Source organism: Bufo gargarizans, chromosome 10, assembly GCF_014858855.1.
Source record: "Bufo gargarizans isolate SCDJY-AF-19 chromosome 10, ASM1485885v1, whole genome shotgun sequence".
NCBI classification, from domain to species: domain Eukaryota; kingdom Metazoa; phylum Chordata; class Amphibia; order Anura; family Bufonidae; genus Bufo; species Bufo gargarizans.
In genome coordinates, this window is record NC_058089.1 from 51,371,303 (window position 1) to 51,388,262 (window position 16,960).

The following is a 16,960-nucleotide window of genomic DNA, read 5'->3' on the forward strand; positions in this document are numbered from 1 at the left end:
CATCATCAGACCTGCAGCCTGACCACTGAATAAAAAGAGTTGTCTCGGAAAACGTACTGGTCACACATTACTAAAGAGAGGGTCCCGCTGTGATAAACCCCCCCAATCGCTAAAACTAAGTTAACAGGAAGGAGTCATGCCACTTCCTTTCCAGTCCACTAAGCTTTTTTCGGATGGTGCGTGATCATGCCACTAGATGCAAAGATCAAAGGTCCAAGTGATTGGACCATGTCTTTCCATCTAGGTCTTCACTTACAGAACCACCTTTAGGAGTTTTATGACCAGTATTTAGTGTTGAGTGAAGTAAAAGTAAAAGTAAAAGTCTACCCACGTATCAATAAGGCTGAGCACTCATGCAGCCGAAACCGTGCCCACCAGGCCAGTCTTCAAACACCATTAAAGGGGTTGTGCCTAGAGAGGAGCCAATTTCATGTTATGAAATTAGTTCACGCTTTGTTTGGTGGTAAAAGCAGAATTGCGTTATGGATTCCGTTACCACGGACCATAACACAAGTCTATAACGGAATGCATAACAGAAGACTCCCCTGCATAGCGGAAACGGGGCGGATCTGTTATGCAGCCCTTAGAATTAAGACAGAATGAATAACGGAATGCCTCTAAAGTCATTCCGTTATGCATTCCGTCATAGAATTGCGTTGTGGTCCGTGGTAACGAAATTCATAACGCAATTCTGCTTTTACCAACAAACGAAGCGTGAACTAATTTCAAAATATGAAATTGGCTCATCTCTAGTTGTGCCATAAACTACTTTTCACCCTAAATTGTATTTTCGTTAATTACTATAGCCCCTATTCCTGCTTGGACAGTTATTTTTTTGTTCCCCTTCAATTTGACCTCATTTGCCGTTTTCTCGTATCCCCCATGCTTGAATCCTACTTCCTGGTTTGTCATGTGTCTGCTGTCCCATCACGCCTTAGGGCAGTGAGATGTGTCCTGACATCAGCAGATCATGTGACACTAACCACGCCCCTTGTTCTAACCAGTGACGCTTCCTACGTCATACAGTACATGGCTCCAATGCAGGACTTAACCTACAGCAACTGATTATCCAGATCTGCCGCAGGGCGCAATGGTAGGCTAATAACTTTAAAATAAGGGCTCATGCACACAAACGTATTTTCTTTGTGTCCGTTTTTTTTGCGTACCAAATTCTGAACTATTCATTTCAAAAGGGTTCAAAAGTTACTCCATGTACATTCTGTTCACGTATTTCCGTTCTTGGAAAAAAAAATAAAATAAATATATGTCCTATTATTGTCCGCATTATGGACAAGGATAGTACTGTTCTATTAGGGGCCAGCTGTTCCCTTCTGCAAAATACGGAATGCATGAGGATGTCATCCATATTTTTTTGTGGACCGCAAAATACTTACGTTCGTGTGCATGAGCCCTAAGGTAGGTTTGGTGTTGCTTAGAGAAAGTGACATAACAGTGATATCTGGCGGCATACATTTACATTAATAGGACAACTCCTTTAATTGGCCACATGATTTTGCCGGCAATAACATTGTCATGTAGCCATTAAAGGGGTGCGCCCATCCCAGACACTGATGGCATATTGCTAGGATATGCCATCAATAAAAGATTGGAGCGGGTCCCAGAGGGGATACCCGCTCCCATCTCTAGAACGGACCCCCGAAGTGAACGAGAGCACATCAAGCGATCGCAACCAATCTCTATTCACTGCTATGGGCGTTCCGTAGATAGCCGAGCGCTGGCACAGCCATTTCCAGCACTCCCATAGCGAAAAATGGAGAGGTGGGCATCCCCCATTCACCACTAACAGGATCCTATATTTTCGGACCTCCGATAGCAGTGAATGTACAGCACGCCTCGCATGCACAGTGCGCTCTCCTTCACTTCTGAGGCCCCTTCTGGAGATAGCAGCAGGTCCCAGAGCTGTGACCCGCATCTATCTCACATTTACGTCATATCTTAGTAATCGTCGTAAGTGTTGCCAATTGCAACTATTTGAAAACCTCAGAGCGGTTTAGGCTGCAGTGTGAACACCCGGCCTTATCAATGCAATTCGTGCATTTCCTTACCATTCCGGTACCATTACAATTTATCGGTATACCGTAATTATTTAACCTTCATTGTTTATGTATCACTTTAAATATTCACATTCCTAAATGTTTTTAAATTTGTACATATACAAATTGCAAAAAAAAAATATTGCATCGGAAGAGTCATATGCAAATATTTTGTCCCCAAAGATCTTAAGATTTTATGGGTTTGTAAGCCTACTTTCAGGGGGTACTGGTTCTCATTGAGGAGACCCAGAGGGATCAAGAAGAAATATTTTCAAGACCATGATCCATGGAAAAAAAAAAAGTATGCAAATTAAGCTCAGCGGCCATACTAGAAACTCCTCCCAAAAGGAAGAATGACCGGACTGTAAACTTACTTTCAGCATTTCTATGTCTTCAATCTTGACCACATACTCGTCGCGTTCCCTGTAGATCCCCTCTCCACCGCTTTCCGTGCCCTCGTCATCCGTGCAGCCTTCGATTGCAATGGTGTCGTGCGGCTTGGCCAGCTGCTCGGTCTGCGTGAGCTCATTTTGGGTGCTCTTCTGGGTCTCGATCACTTTCGGCTTCTCCTGAGTGGTTCTCGGGGAAGAGACTGGAGGAGATTCCTGCTTCCCTGAAGTTGGTGCCTTTTCACCTTTTCATAAGAAAAAAAAAATTCAAAAAAAAAATAAAGAGAGTAAAATCACTCAAGTTCCTGCATGTAGAGTAGCAGCAACATCTCAGAGGTTACATATCAGCCACGTGCTAGTATTTTCTTGGCTCTGTTCCCTGGAAGATTTAACCTCATAGCTTACACTTAATTTACGGATACCACTGACAAGTGAGAGAAGTTATTACCAGTTTTAGTTTAATGCTGCAGCGGTAATTAAACAACACAGACAACCCAAGCTGTCAAAAAGTGATGCACACGCGAGCACGAACATTCGTCATAAGTGTATTGCTGCCATAAATCAAGACCACTGCAGTCCTGGAGGTAAAGGAATCTTCTCCAATCGCCAAGTCACGGGCGGCCTGTGAAAATTGTGGAAAAGCATATTCCAGTACAACACCACAGATGGCGAATGCATCTGGACACAAAAGTAATACAGATTTCCTGTTGATTAGGCTACTTTGACACTTGCGTTCAGAGCGGATCCGTCTGGTATTTGCACAGACGGATCCGCTCCTATAATGCAAACGATGGTATCCGTTCAGACTGAACCGTCTGCATTATATTTTACTAAAAAAGTTTAAGTACAATTTGTATTCAGACGGATCCGTCCAGACTTTACATTGAAAGTCAATGGGGGGGGGCGGACCCGTTTGAAAAATGCACCATATTGTGTCACCTTCGAACAGATCCGTCCCCATTGACTTCCATTGTAACTCTGGACGGATCCGTTTGCCTCCACACGGCCAGGCGGACACCCGAACGCTGCAAGCAGCGTTCAGGTGTCCGCCTGCTGAGCGGAACGGAGGCCAAACGGAGCCATACTGATGCATTCTGAGCGGATCCGCATCCACTCAGAATGCATTGGGGCTGGACGGATCCATTCGGGGCCGCTTGTGAGAGCCTTCAAACGGAACTCACAAGCGGAGCCCCGAACGCTAATGTGAAAGTAGCCTTATACAGGCGCATCTCAATAAATTAGAATATCGAAAAGTTATTTTATTTCAGTAATTCAGTTCAGAAAGTGAACATCCCATATTCTTTAGACTCATTACACACAGAGTGATCCATTTTTCAAGCATTTCTTTCTTTTAATGTTGATGATCACGGCTTACAGCGAATGAAAACCCAAAAGTTGGGATTTTAAATCCAGAAATGTTAGCCTACTGAGAAGTCTGTCCCGTATACACACTCAGTACTTGGTCGAGGCTCCTTTTACATGGATTAATTGCGTGGCATGGAGGCGATCAGCCTGTGGCACTGCTGAGGTGTTATGGAGGCCCAGGTTGTTTTGATAGTGGCCTTCAGCTCGCCTGCATTGTTGGGTCTGGTGTCTCATCTTCCTATAGATTCTCCATGGGGTTTTAGGTGAGGGGAGTTTGCTGGACAATCAAGCACAGTGACACCGTGGGTATTACACCAAGTAGTGGTAATTTTGGCAGTGTGGGCAGGTGCCAAGTCCTGCTGGAACATGTAATCGGCCTCCCCATAAAGCTTGTGGGAAGCATGAAGTGCTCTAAAATACCCTGGTAGACGGCTGCGCTGACTTTAGACTTGATATACGGTAACACAGTGGACCAACACCAGCAGATGACACGGCTCCTCAAACCATCACTGACTGTGGAAACCTCACCCAACTTGGATTGTGCGCCTCTCCACTCTTCCTCCAGACTTTGGTTTCCAAATGAAATGCAAAGTTTACAATAGAAAATGGGCCGGTGCTAAAAACAAATATCGATAGGTGCTCCAAACAAAAAAATTTTTTTGAGCACCGGCCCATTATCATCTATTTAAGTTTTCTCTATATCTGTAGGCACCAGATATGTGCAGGAGCTCAGCAATATAGTGTCAATATATATGTGGTATATTAAATTTGTGTGTTTTTTAGGATCTTTATCCATTTTTGGGATTTAGGTGAGCCATCTACTTCTCTTTTTTGAAATGCAAAAATGTACTTTTAATCTGAAAAAAATTTTGGACCATTGAGAACAGTCCAGTCCTTTCTCTCCTTAGCCCAGGTAAGACGCTTCTGACATTGCCTCTGGGTCATGAGTGACTTGACACAAGGAATGTGACAGTTGTAGCCCATGTCCTGGATACGCCTGTGCGCGGTGGCTCTTGAAGCACTGACTCCAGACGCAGTCCACTCCTTGTGAATCGCCCCCAAATTCTTTATTGGCCTTTTTTTCTTGCCAATCTTTTCAAGGCTGCAGTTATCCCTGTTGCTTGTGCGCCTTTTTCTACCACACTTTTTCCTCCCTGTTCAACTTTCCATTAACATGCTTGGATACAGCACTCTGAACAGCCAGCTTCTTTAGCAATGGCCTTTGGTGGCTTCTTCTTGTGCAGGGTGTCAGTGACTGTCTTCTGGACAACCGACAGCAGTCTTCCCCATGATTGTGTAGCCTACTGAACCAGACTGAGGCACCATTTAAAGGCTTAGGAAACCTTTACAGGGGTTTGTGTTGATTGGCTGCCGAGAGTGTGACACCATGAGTCTACAATACTGAACTTTTTCACAATATTCTAATTTTCTGTGATACTGACTTTTGGGTTTTCATTAGCTGTAAGCCATAATCATCGACATTAAAAGAAAAACACGAAGTAGATCACTCTGTGTGTGACAAATCTATAGAATATCGGGAGTTTTGCTTTTTGAATTGAATTACTGAAATAAAATCAACTTTTTGATGATATTCTAACTCACTGAGAGGCACCTGTATACAGATACTGTAATCCCTATGGTTCTCATCCAATTTCCCCGTCTCAGACACATACACCAGGATGAAATAGCTTCCCATCAGTTGATGAAAACCCACAAAAAACATGCAAACTCCATACAGAAATCAAACCCAAAAAGCTCAGTGCTGTAAGGAACACGGTGCTAACCCCCAAGCTGCCCAAAATACTATGACCAAATCATACTAGTTAAACATGATGGTTTGGTTACAATGAGATAAATGTGGGGTCAGCACATAAGGTGGATATAGAACCTTTCTGCCCAATCAGCCTAAACAGGACATAAACTGGTAATGATGGTGCCACGGACACCTATGCACTGAATAGTATTGGTCACTTCCTTTCAACATGCAAAATTCAAGCAGTATTACAAGTTACCCCCTATCCGCCGTACTGGAGAAATAGCTTATCAGTGGGGGTCCCGTTCCTCTGTGTGAATGGAGTCACAGGTCAGGCATGGGCCCTGCCATTACATACATTCTCTACAGGACTGGCAAACAGTCGAGAGCAGCACTCTGCTGTCATTGACAGCGACTGGAGTGGCAGTGCACATACCTGACCTCTGCTCCATTCACACAGGGGACAATGGGACAGACACCGGTCCTTGTGAATGGTGGCAGGTCCCAACAGTTGGTCCCCAAGCACTGAGACACTCATCATTTATCCTAGGGATAGTGGAAAAGTTGTCATGGTGGCAGAAACTCTTTACGAGCATCGGTCAGCAGGATCAACCCTATTAAACCTGGTAGGTCTAACCCTGCTGATTAAAAGCATACCTTTCTAAGAGCTCATGCACACAGACGTAGCCGTTTCTGTGGTCTGCAGATCCACAAAACCGCATCCAGCCCATAATCAAGCAGTCCTATCCTTGTCCATAATGCGGACAAGAATAGGACACGTTCTACATTTTTGTGGATGCCACGGAATGGACAAACGGATGCGGACAGCGCATGGAATGCTGTCCGCATCTTTTGCGGCCCCATAGAAGCGAATGGGTTCGTATCCAACTCACAAAAAATTGGGATCGGATGTGGACAAATATGTTCATGAGCCCTTATGCTGATCCACTGCACAGTTCGAGGAGTCAGCGTTTCATGTCACACACAGATGGGCTTAAAGGGTCCCTGAGTTTTCAGAAAACGTTGACGTCATAGAGACATATCAAAAGTATTCATCAGTGTGGGTCCGAATGCTGAGGCTCCCACGGATCGCTAGAACGAGGAGAGAGAAGTGCTCACATACCATGACCTCTCACTCCACTGCAGGGGACCGAACAGAGACGGGCTCAGAGACTTTCTACTGAGTCTTGCTTCTGTGTCCTGCAGCGAGGAGAGAGAACATATGTGAGCGCTTCTCTCTCGTCCGGTTAATGATCACTAGGGATGTCAGAGCTCTGACACCCACCGATCAAAACCTTTGATAGGTCTGTATGACATAAAATGTTTTACGAATACTCTGTGACCCTTTAAGTGCACCGAGAGTTTGATCGATAGGGCCAGGCATCAGCAGTCATCTTGGCTGTTCCTGAAATCTTGCTCTGGGACCTTACAGTTCACAGTTGGTACACGTAAAGTACATCCGATTCTCCTCGCCCCACTGGAGAGATGACTACCCCACCAACGGCAAGGGTGGACTATACGGTGCGGGATTACGGGGCCAGACGAGATTACGTTGCTGATCCCTGGCCCTATCCATCAAACTAAGGGGGAAGACGTCCAGTGCTGCAGAGGGGATAAGCTAAGGGGCACCTAATAGTTCTTATCTACTCATCCACTTAAGCAACCCCAGCAGCTTTTTCTAATAGAAACCTTAAAACAGTAAGGAACTGACACGTCAACTCTGGACTTTTTGATTGCACAATGTTAAAAATCCCAATAAAAGAAAACCTTTGTGATTCAAAGTGAACATGGAATTAAAATGAAAACTACAGCTGCACTTTTTTTAGTGACTGTACTATCCGATAACCATCGCCAGCGCTTTAGTTCCTTGTGGTCCATTGCTCATTATATTCCTTCATCAGAAATGAGCAATGGACTCATCATACCCTGGGGAGCTTGTGCTGAAGCACAGAAGTCAACCTGAACAAGCAGAGTTTCAGAAAGTGGACAGAGTGGCAGCCCGACGGGACACAAGATTTATTACAAACTATCTTGTCCAACTTAGGGTACTTTCACATTAACGTTTTTCTTTTCCGGCACAGAGTTCCGTCCTAGGGGCTCTATACCGGAAAAGAACTGATCAGTTTTATCCCCATGTATTCTGAATGGAGAGCAAGGATGCATCAGGATGTCTTCAGTTCAGTCATGACTGATCAGGCAAAAGATAAAACCGCAGCATGCTACGGTTTTATCTCCGGCGAAAAAAACTGAAGACTTGCCTGAATGCCGGCATTTTTTTCTATAGGAATGTATTCGTGCCAGATCCGGCATTCAAAATACTGGAATGCCGGACCCAAAAAATTAATGCCAGATCCGTTTTTTCCGGATGACATCAGAAAGACAGATCCGGCATATTAATGCATTTGTAAGACGGATCAGGATACTGATCAGTCTTACAAATGCCATCAGTTGGCATGCGTTTCGACGGATCCGGCAGGCAGTTCCGGCGACGGAACTGCTTGCCGGATCACTCTGCCGCAAGTGTGAAAGTACCTTTAGGACAATTCAGCTCAAATGAAGTTGGTACTTTAAAGGGGTTACCCAGGTAAAGATGAGGATGACCTATCCTCAGACCTCCACCGATGTGATGACGACCTATCCTGAGTCTGTGAAACTCGCCGATCAGCTGTTTCAGGGGCTCCTGGCAGCTTTCCCAGAACAGTGCCGTACATCGTATAGTGGCTGTGCTTGGTATTGCAGCTCAGCCCCATGGACTTGAATGGGGCTGAGCCGAGACTAGGCCATGTGACCACTGCACAGTGACATCACTGGCCTAGGAAGTGGCCGCAGTGCTCACAGAGCACCCGGCCTCTTCTAACAGGAGATCAGCGGGAGTCGGGACCCCATCGATTTGATATCGATTGCATATCCTGAGGACAGGTCATCAATAGTAATTCCCAGATAACCCCTTTAACATATATACTCCAGTGTATGCTGAAGACCAAATGTAGACCCAAAAACAGAAACCCTTGTTAACACCACAGAGCAGTGGGTCCAGCGTTTCCTGAGCACGAGCACAGTCCCCGAATGATCAGAATGAAATTCCTGCAACACTACAGGTTGTCCAAGGGAATTAATAACCTAACAGCAGGGAATGCAATTAATCTACACAGCAGGCCACGAAGGGAATAGTAATCTAGGGTTAAGAAATATAAAAAAAATGTCCTAATGATGGGCTTCCAGCATACGGATTTGAACTGAGACCCCCAACCTATCGGTTACCAAGTGGATACTGAGACCCCACAGCCGGTACCTGACTATTAAAGTCTATGAAATATACCAAAATCGGAAACCTATTGTTATCAAATAAGAGGGGGCAGAATGCCCCTTTAAATAATACAAATACATTTTCAGATTTTCCACAATCACCCTTAATTGGAAATGTGTTACATCCATGGAACATACTGCAATATGAATGGAGACTAACGCTGGCTATACGCATTAGAATCAATCATGTGAATGAGGGCCTGCCAGACTGTGTCACCGGAAAACTTCAACATGTCTGATCCATTCTTCCCATAAAAGATGGGTTCTGGCAGCAGTTTATTCTCTTCTACTTGCTGAAATAAACATGCATGCTCGGTCAAGTATGTGTCTGCCTTTTGGATTGCTGCCTACTCGCTTCACACAGCATGAAAATAATTGCACTTTGATATCGATGACGTATCCTCAGTGACAGGTCATCAGTATCGGATCGGTAGGGGGTCCGACTCCATGCGCCCCCACATTGTACGGAGCAGGAAGCAGACCGCTCCGTACACTGCATAGATGCCCTGTGGGATTACTGGAGCTCTGCTCGCGAGAACTACAGTCTTAGAAGATACACAGCACATGGAGATCTTCGGGACATGTGAAACACTCACCTGCTTTATTCTTTTTCTCGCCGTTCTCATCTAAGGCGGACAACGCTGTGGTGATGCTCTTCTGAAGATCATTATTGCCTCCAACAGAATCATCATCATCAGAAGAAAAAGAAGGCAACGCTTCCAGGTTCTTCTTAAACTCCTCCTCGGTCTTTTTAGGAGAGCCACCCATCTCAGAACCTGCAGACTGCGGCTGAGGAGGGGGGCCAGGACAAGGGGACTTTATGACCGGGGTACACGGCCTCCTGATTCGATTAGGTACACGCACTGCAGGGGCTGAAAACTGCTGTTTTGGTCCAGTCTTTAAAAAGTCCAAGAAGGAGGCTATAAAACCAGTTTTTACTTCTGGTTGCTTCTCCTCCACTTCCTTTATCTTCTGCCTCATCTTTTCTTGGTGCTGGTAACTATCATAGTAACCCTCAGAAACGTGTGATGAATACTGCATCCCCGCGTCGGGGCCTTTAGACAAGGGCCGTTTCATTTGCACATTTCGTTTAGCTTGCTTGACGTTTGCATTTTCATCTTCTGTAAAATGTTTCATTGGCATTTTATCTTTTCCCTTGAGTTTTTGAAGGCCGTCTTGGGCTAGATCTTGGCAGTCATCGTCCATTTGGCCACCAGAGCTGCTGCCTGCTTGAGGATCAATTTTTGACATGTGCTGGACAGCTGCAGGGTCATCCGTGTTCATGAGAAAGTCTCTATCAGATGAGCCATTGTCCTCATTGAGGCTTTTTGCACTGCCCAAAAATTCTGAATCTCCGATATCCCTCGCCACGTCATTAGTGTCCTTAGAGTCATTCTTCTTGCTCATTTCAGAATTCTTCTCATGGTCATCCTGACTGGTCCCTAGCACCGGTGAACCCATACCGCTTGGCAAGTCTTGTTCCAAAGGCTGGATCTGGTTTTGATCAAGACTTGGGTTTTTGGAATGAGTCGTAGAAACAGTAGAAAGGTTTATTGCTGTTTGGCCACCATTTAATGAAAGAGTGTTTAGATTCTGCTGCTGTTTTGAGGGAGTAAAGTTTGTAGGTGTGTTCCTTATATTTAGGGACTGGAAGCGGGACTTTGGGTCATCTGGTTTGACAGACAAGTTATCCTCGCTCGAAGACTTGGCAAATTCTTGGGCTGCGGTTGCTGCTAAAATGTCATCAACATGAGACAAAAAGTTCCTTTCATCGCTGAGCAACATGGACTCTGTAAAACACATGGGGTTCAAAGACTCAAACTGATTCTTTGAGTCTAGCCGTGATCTCTGGCCAAAATCTTTTGGCTGCAAGTGTTGCTGCAGATGCTTCCCGTCGGAGGTGTCCATTTTTATCCCGTCGGAGCTTTGAGAGTGCAGCGATGGCTGAGGCTGCCCTCCGTTGCTCTGGATAATGTGTCCGTCCATCTGAAGGAAATGCGGCGCTACTTGTTGAGGACTCTGAATGCGCTGCATTGATGCAGGTGCCTTTGCTTGGCCCAAGCTGGACTGTAAAATGGACTGCTGAAACATTTGCAAATCTGAATCCAGAAGTACCTGCGTACCTTGCAGCTGAAGGTGCTGAGGATGCCTTAAAACCGCTTGGAGCTGCGGGGACGTGCTTGGCTGCTCCGGATGCTTTGTTTCGTGCACTTTGTGTAACATGTTATGCTGGCTCAAGTCCTTAGCACTAACCTGTGTGGGCTGTATCAAGTCGGTGGAATTTTTAGCATCGTGGCCAGCCGAACTGTTCATATGACCAACGTGCTGAGACATATGACCAACAGGGCTCATCATTGGCTCATCTTTTTTCGGCCCTTGAAGGCCGAGAACTTGATCTTCCAGACGAGAATTGCTTTTGATAACACTTTGAGAATATCGGTCATCCGCCTTGGAAACACTGTAAGCAGTCTCTTGTGTGCTCATCTCCCTGTCGTTTAGTCCTTGAGCAGAAGACTCAAGATTGGCTTGCTGTTGTAACGTCTGCAAATCAGACATCTGGAATTTCTCCTCTTGCTTTACGCTTGCATACAGGTTGGTCTCGGACTTCCTCTTGACGTAGGATTTGGAGTCTGCAGTCGTTCTACTGTTTTGCAACGCTTGCGAGTGCGGAGGGGATGAAAAGGAGGACGAGGGGACGGTTGGCAAAAACTTTTGGGACTGTGGGGAAGTAGAGTCTTGAGTAGCCTGTGATGAATGCATAGAAATGTAATTTTGGGTAGGACTCGAAGCAGGCAAAGTCTGCCCGCGAGAGGAAGCAGAAAATGGAAGAGATGGGGATGACAGTGGTAGGTTCGTTCCTGAATTATAACTTTCTGAAGGACTGACTGGTGACATCACCTGGGACTGAGATGAATAGCTAACTTGTGATTGACTGACTGGAGTTAAACCCTGAGTGTTACTGGAAGAATAACTTTGAGTCTGGTTAGCTGAAGACAAATCTCGCGTTTGATCTGAGTAGTTCTCGCTCGTAACAGACGACAGCGCAAGCGGCTGACCCGTCGAGTAACTTAGTGTCTGGCTGCCGGAGGTTATGGTTTGTGATTGGCTAGAGAAAGCAGTCAGTGGTTTGTATAAAGGAGGCAGCTTTTCCGATTTGATTGTTGAAAACACTTGCGATTGACTAGCAGATGGTAGGTTGGGGGACTGTGTCGAGACATAGATGGGGGGCTGGCTTACAGGTAAAAGGCTACTAAGCTGTGCTGAGGAGAAGGCTTGTGCTTGGCTTGAAATGACAGAACTCTGATTCTGAGAAGACTTTATATAACTTTGGGTGTGCCCAGGAGACGCTACACTCTGAGATTTGGGGGTCTTTGAGGACCTCGGGGGTGCCTTTGTGGGGCAGTTCTTTGATTTCGTAGAAGAGGGAGGGAAACCAGGGGATGGTATGACAGATGGGTAAGATTGAGATAATTCCACAGAAACTTGAGTAGTTTTCTGTACCGGTCCACCATTGCTCACCTGAGTAAGAGCTCCGAGAGGAGCACATAGCAGAGCGGACTGTCTTGACGTGTCCTGCAAGCCGGCCCCAGTTACACTTGTTAAATAATTCGGTAAGGAATGCTGAGTACCAGATAGCTGTGCCTGTACAGACTGCGTACTAGAAGGCCTCTGATGGTGTTTTATAACACTACATTCCCTCTGAAGTGCTCTTTCTATGGAGGCGGTAGAACCAGTAAACACTGATGTACTGTATGGCTGAGCGGTCTGTTGGGTCCCACCGAGGGCTGACGGCAACAAACTGAACTGAGGCTGTAAGAGATGAGGCGCAGATTCCTGGGCAGACCGATATGTTGAGGACTGGGGTATTCCAGTACTAAGCACAGCGCTGCCAAGACGTTCAAATGTCAAGGCGGTAGGAGTCTGTGATGTCTTGATTTGCAGCAAAGGGTCGTGATGAGAAAGCAGACCATTCGTCGTAGCGCTGTAAGTCCCATCTTGAAGAGTTAAAGATGGAGTTGTGGCAAAGTTTCTAGAGCTGAATGTGTTTGGGTGTTGATAGGCTGAGAGCGCAGATGTTGGAAATGTTCCAGAGGTTTGCAAAGCTCCAGTAACAAACAGTTCTGTCGAGGAATGCATGCCTGGAAACAAGAGAGACAGAGTAAGACGGAGGGTACAACTGTGCAAAGCAACAAGAAAAGCTCCTTACTACAGAACGTATATAGACAAAGCAAAAAAAACATCCAAACCGACTTCATTTGCAAAATGAAAATCAAAACTGGGTGCACGCTCAATGGGGACAAGCTTACCCAATATATAAAACTGTAAAAGCGAGCAGCAGCACTCCAACACGTAATAAAGTGTTCGAGTACTGCTCGCTTTTAGTGTGTGAGTGTGTGTGTGTGTGTGTGTGTGTGTGTGTGTGTGTGTGTGTGTGTGTGTGTGTGTGTGTGTGTGTGTGTGTGTGTGTGTGTGTGTGTGTGTATATATATATATATATATATATATATATATATAAAAGAAAGTCCACGGCACTCCTCTGTAGATGGTGAAAAAAAAGTGTATTTATTCACACATATCTCACAGCGATGTTTCAGTCCACTCACGGAACTGAAACGTCGCTGTGAGACGTGTGTGAATAAATACACTTTTTTCACCATCTACAGAGGAGTGCCGTGGACTTTATATATATATATATATATATATATATCCAGGATCAAGGGTTGAATGCTGGCACCCGGATTGCTATATACAAGGAGTGCTGCCCTGTTTCATGATAGATAGAGATATATATAGATATAGATATATAGATATATCTATCTAACAGTTATATATACATACATACATGTACACAGTTCATCAAAAGTTGAGTAATCAAATTCCCTAATATGCATATTTTTGGGGATTTGAATAATGACGTAATAATGGACGTGACGTCACAGGCCGAGAAAGAGACCGCAGAAACGGCCTTGGTGCAGAAGGCTTTTCTAACAGCTGATCTGCAGGGTGCTGGAAGTCAGACCTCACCAACCAGATGTTGAGACTTATCCAGAGGATAGGGACATCAGTATTTAAGCCCAAAAACTCTGAAAAACCAATGATTGAACAGAGTCAGAGTACACAGGGACAAACCTCCATCCAGTAACACCCGGATATGCATCTGACTCTTATTCTTCCTAGAAATTTATGAATAACTTCATAACACTTCTAAGAGAAGCTGTAATTCCATGGGGAATTTAGGCATCTACAGTAGTAACATATACATGTCAGGAGTGGCGACAGGTCTTCTTTAAGTAAATAACCTAAAAGTCCCATGTACAAAGTCCAGTAGTGATAAGGTTATGAGTTGCTATTACCAGTTTGCCATGATGGAGCCCTGAACTGTGGCAGGAGGGTGGCGCCCGACGACGCTGCCTGAGCTGTCCGAGACTCTATTGCAGATAGAAAGTTCATCACGGACGTTTCTGTAGTGTTCCCACCGGCCACGTGGAGGCTGGTGTCAAAAATGCCAGATAAACCTGCAAACAGCAAAAAAAAATATATAAATGTTATCTTTATTTTAATATACGCCCAATAATAACATGAAGGATACAGTCTCTTTCCCATCTATTTCATAAGAAACTGGGAACAGTATAAAAAAGACACGTTAAAGTGGTTTTCTCGACACTTTTTTACTGATGACCTATCCCCTGGAAAGGTCATCAGTATCTGACCGTTGCTAGTCCCAAGACTTGGGACCGCTGCCAATCAGCTGTTTGAGAAGGCACCGGCACATGTAGTAGCGCAGCAGCTTTCTTGCAGCTTCGCCCTGCCAGTGACATCACATTCAACGGTCACATTGCCTGGGCGCAGCTCAGTCCCATTGAAGTGAATGGTACTGAACAGTGATACCATATATATCTAAACACCTAGCCACTTTCAAATGCACAGCGCTGTGCCCGGTGAGCTGAGAGAAGGCTGTGGCACTACTATGAGCACCGGTGCCTTCTCATACAGCTGATTGGCGGGGGTCCTGGGTGTTGCAGCCCCACCGATCAGATACCGGTATAAAAAAAAAAAAAAGTCTTGCAAAACCCCTTTGAAAGGGTTCTGCGCTTTGGACAACCCCTACTTGTCAGAAGGCTCCACTGATATAAAGCTGATTACGCCCGCTATTGGGATTACTTTTGTCGCACATTTGGGAGCAAAGGGGATTTGCAGCCAAATCTGCAACTTTTCCTCTCTCACGCCATTTTTCCGAGGTGGCGGGGAAAGGGCCATGCCCGTCTGATTCATCATTTTCTACACCTGTTTTGGCGTAGAAAATGGCTTAAGGGAGCAGGCGTAGATTTAAGCAAGTCGCAAGCAAAGCGATTAAGTTATGTAGAGGCAGGTGCACCTAAGTTATGTAGAGGCAGCGGACATGGACTAAGACGGGCGTCTAAATCGCCAGTCTTAGTAAATATCCCCCCAAAGTGTCTACCAGAGATCAGCTGTTTTCTGTAGGGAAAACTTGCAGTAAGTCTTCAATTTCCCTGCAGAACCACCACGGAGAAATAAAGCATTACATAGGGGGAATCTGATCAAGTGGGCTGTCTGTGTAATGCAGAACAGGACAGGTCCTCCAGAGATGCTCTTTGTAACCGCTCTCAACTCCAGCGTTTTCTCAAGTGGACAAGTCCTTTAACATGTGTTTGCATCTCAAAAGAACCTTCCGAGAACCTCACTGCTGTTACAGCAGATCTGTCAGGTCTCCTACTCCACACTACTAAGAGTTATAGAAGACGCTGTGCTCAGGGATAAATTACATGTAACCTATGGACATCACGTGTCTGACCTGTAGGATGGTGCGTGGTGGCATATGCAGGGAGCTGATGAGTGGCTGCATAGGTCTGTCGGTGTAGGAGCTCTGTTTCTGAATGAGACGGATGTCCACCTCCATAGCTCAGACTGTAGGGACAAAACAGATGATAGTAGTTAGAATCCAGGACTGTCAAAACGTTGAGCTGCTGCATCTCTTCAAACAAGTTAAATCGCTACTGACATCTCAATGATCTCTGCATAACAGCTCATGTACGTGACCGCTGCCCGTTTTGCTGTCTGCAACACACGAATACCAGCAGCGTATTTTGTGGAACACACCGTTCGGCCATCTATAGAACGGTCCTCTCCTTGTCTGTAAAACGAACAAGAATAGGGCATGTTCTATATTTTTTCTAGGCCACGGAATGGTGGTGTGCCCTCTGCATCTTTTGCGGCGCCAATGAAGTGAATGGGTCTGCATGTGACCCCCCCAAAAAAATTATGCGGATAGGATGTGGACCAAAAATACATTTGTGTGCATGAGCCCTAAATCAACATAAAAATCCAATAGAAGAAACTTTGTAATAAATAATATTAGAGAAAAATGCCTCTCTCTACTTCTCCTGCAGCGATTACTGACTCTGAATCCATCTTGTGAGGGGCATAGAAGACACAGGCTTCACTGGGAGATCAGGTTACAGCTGCCGCCCTCAGAAGTCCATAGAAAAGGGAGGAGAAAGGAGCAGTGAGAGGGGACATGCTACTGCCTTTACTTCTCCTGTTACCCTCTGCAGTGACCACTCTTTCTTAGACTGCTTTCACACTAGCGGTTCTATTTTCCGGTACTGAGATCCGTCATAGGGTCTTAATACTGGGGGAAAAAAACACTTCCATTTTGTCCCCATTCATTGTCAGCAGAGACAAAACGTAACTGAACAGAACACTCCAAAATGCATTCCGTTCAGTTTGGTTGCGTTCTCATACCAAGAGCAAACCACAGCATGCTGCGGTTTTCTTTCCGTTATGGGATGTGGAGCAAAACGGATCATGGCCCACAATGCTAGTCAATGGGGACGGATCCGTTTTCTCTGACACAATAGAAAACGGATCTGTCCACCATTGACTTTCAATGGAGTTAATGACAGATCCGTCTTGGCTATGTTAAAGATAATATAACCGGATCCGTTCATAACGGATGCAGACGGTTGTATTATCAGTAACGGAAGAGTTTTTGCTAGACCCTGCCGGATCCAGAAAAACCGCTAGTGTGAAAGTAGCCTTAATCCGGGCATAGACAAAACCGTTTTTTAGCT

At 45.3% G+C, this 16,960-nt stretch overlaps 1 protein-coding gene across 1 annotated transcript in view; it reads right to left on the reverse strand.

Annotated features, from left to right (window-relative positions):
- QSER1 (glutamine and serine rich 1) overlaps window positions 1-16,960 on the reverse strand; it is a 67,517-nt gene that overhangs the window by 17,051 nt on the left and 33,506 nt on the right. Inside the window, exons 2-5 of the mRNA XM_044269930.1 lie at window positions 15,682-15,794; window positions 14,222-14,383; window positions 9,464-13,006; window positions 2,429-2,688 (exon numbers count right to left, since the gene is read on the reverse strand). Of these exons, the coding sequence (XP_044125865.1) occupies window positions 2,429-2,688; window positions 9,464-13,006; window positions 14,222-14,383; window positions 15,682-15,794 (4,078 nt within the window). The remainder of the gene's footprint in view (window positions 1-2,428; window positions 2,689-9,463; window positions 13,007-14,221; window positions 14,384-15,681; window positions 15,795-16,960) is intronic.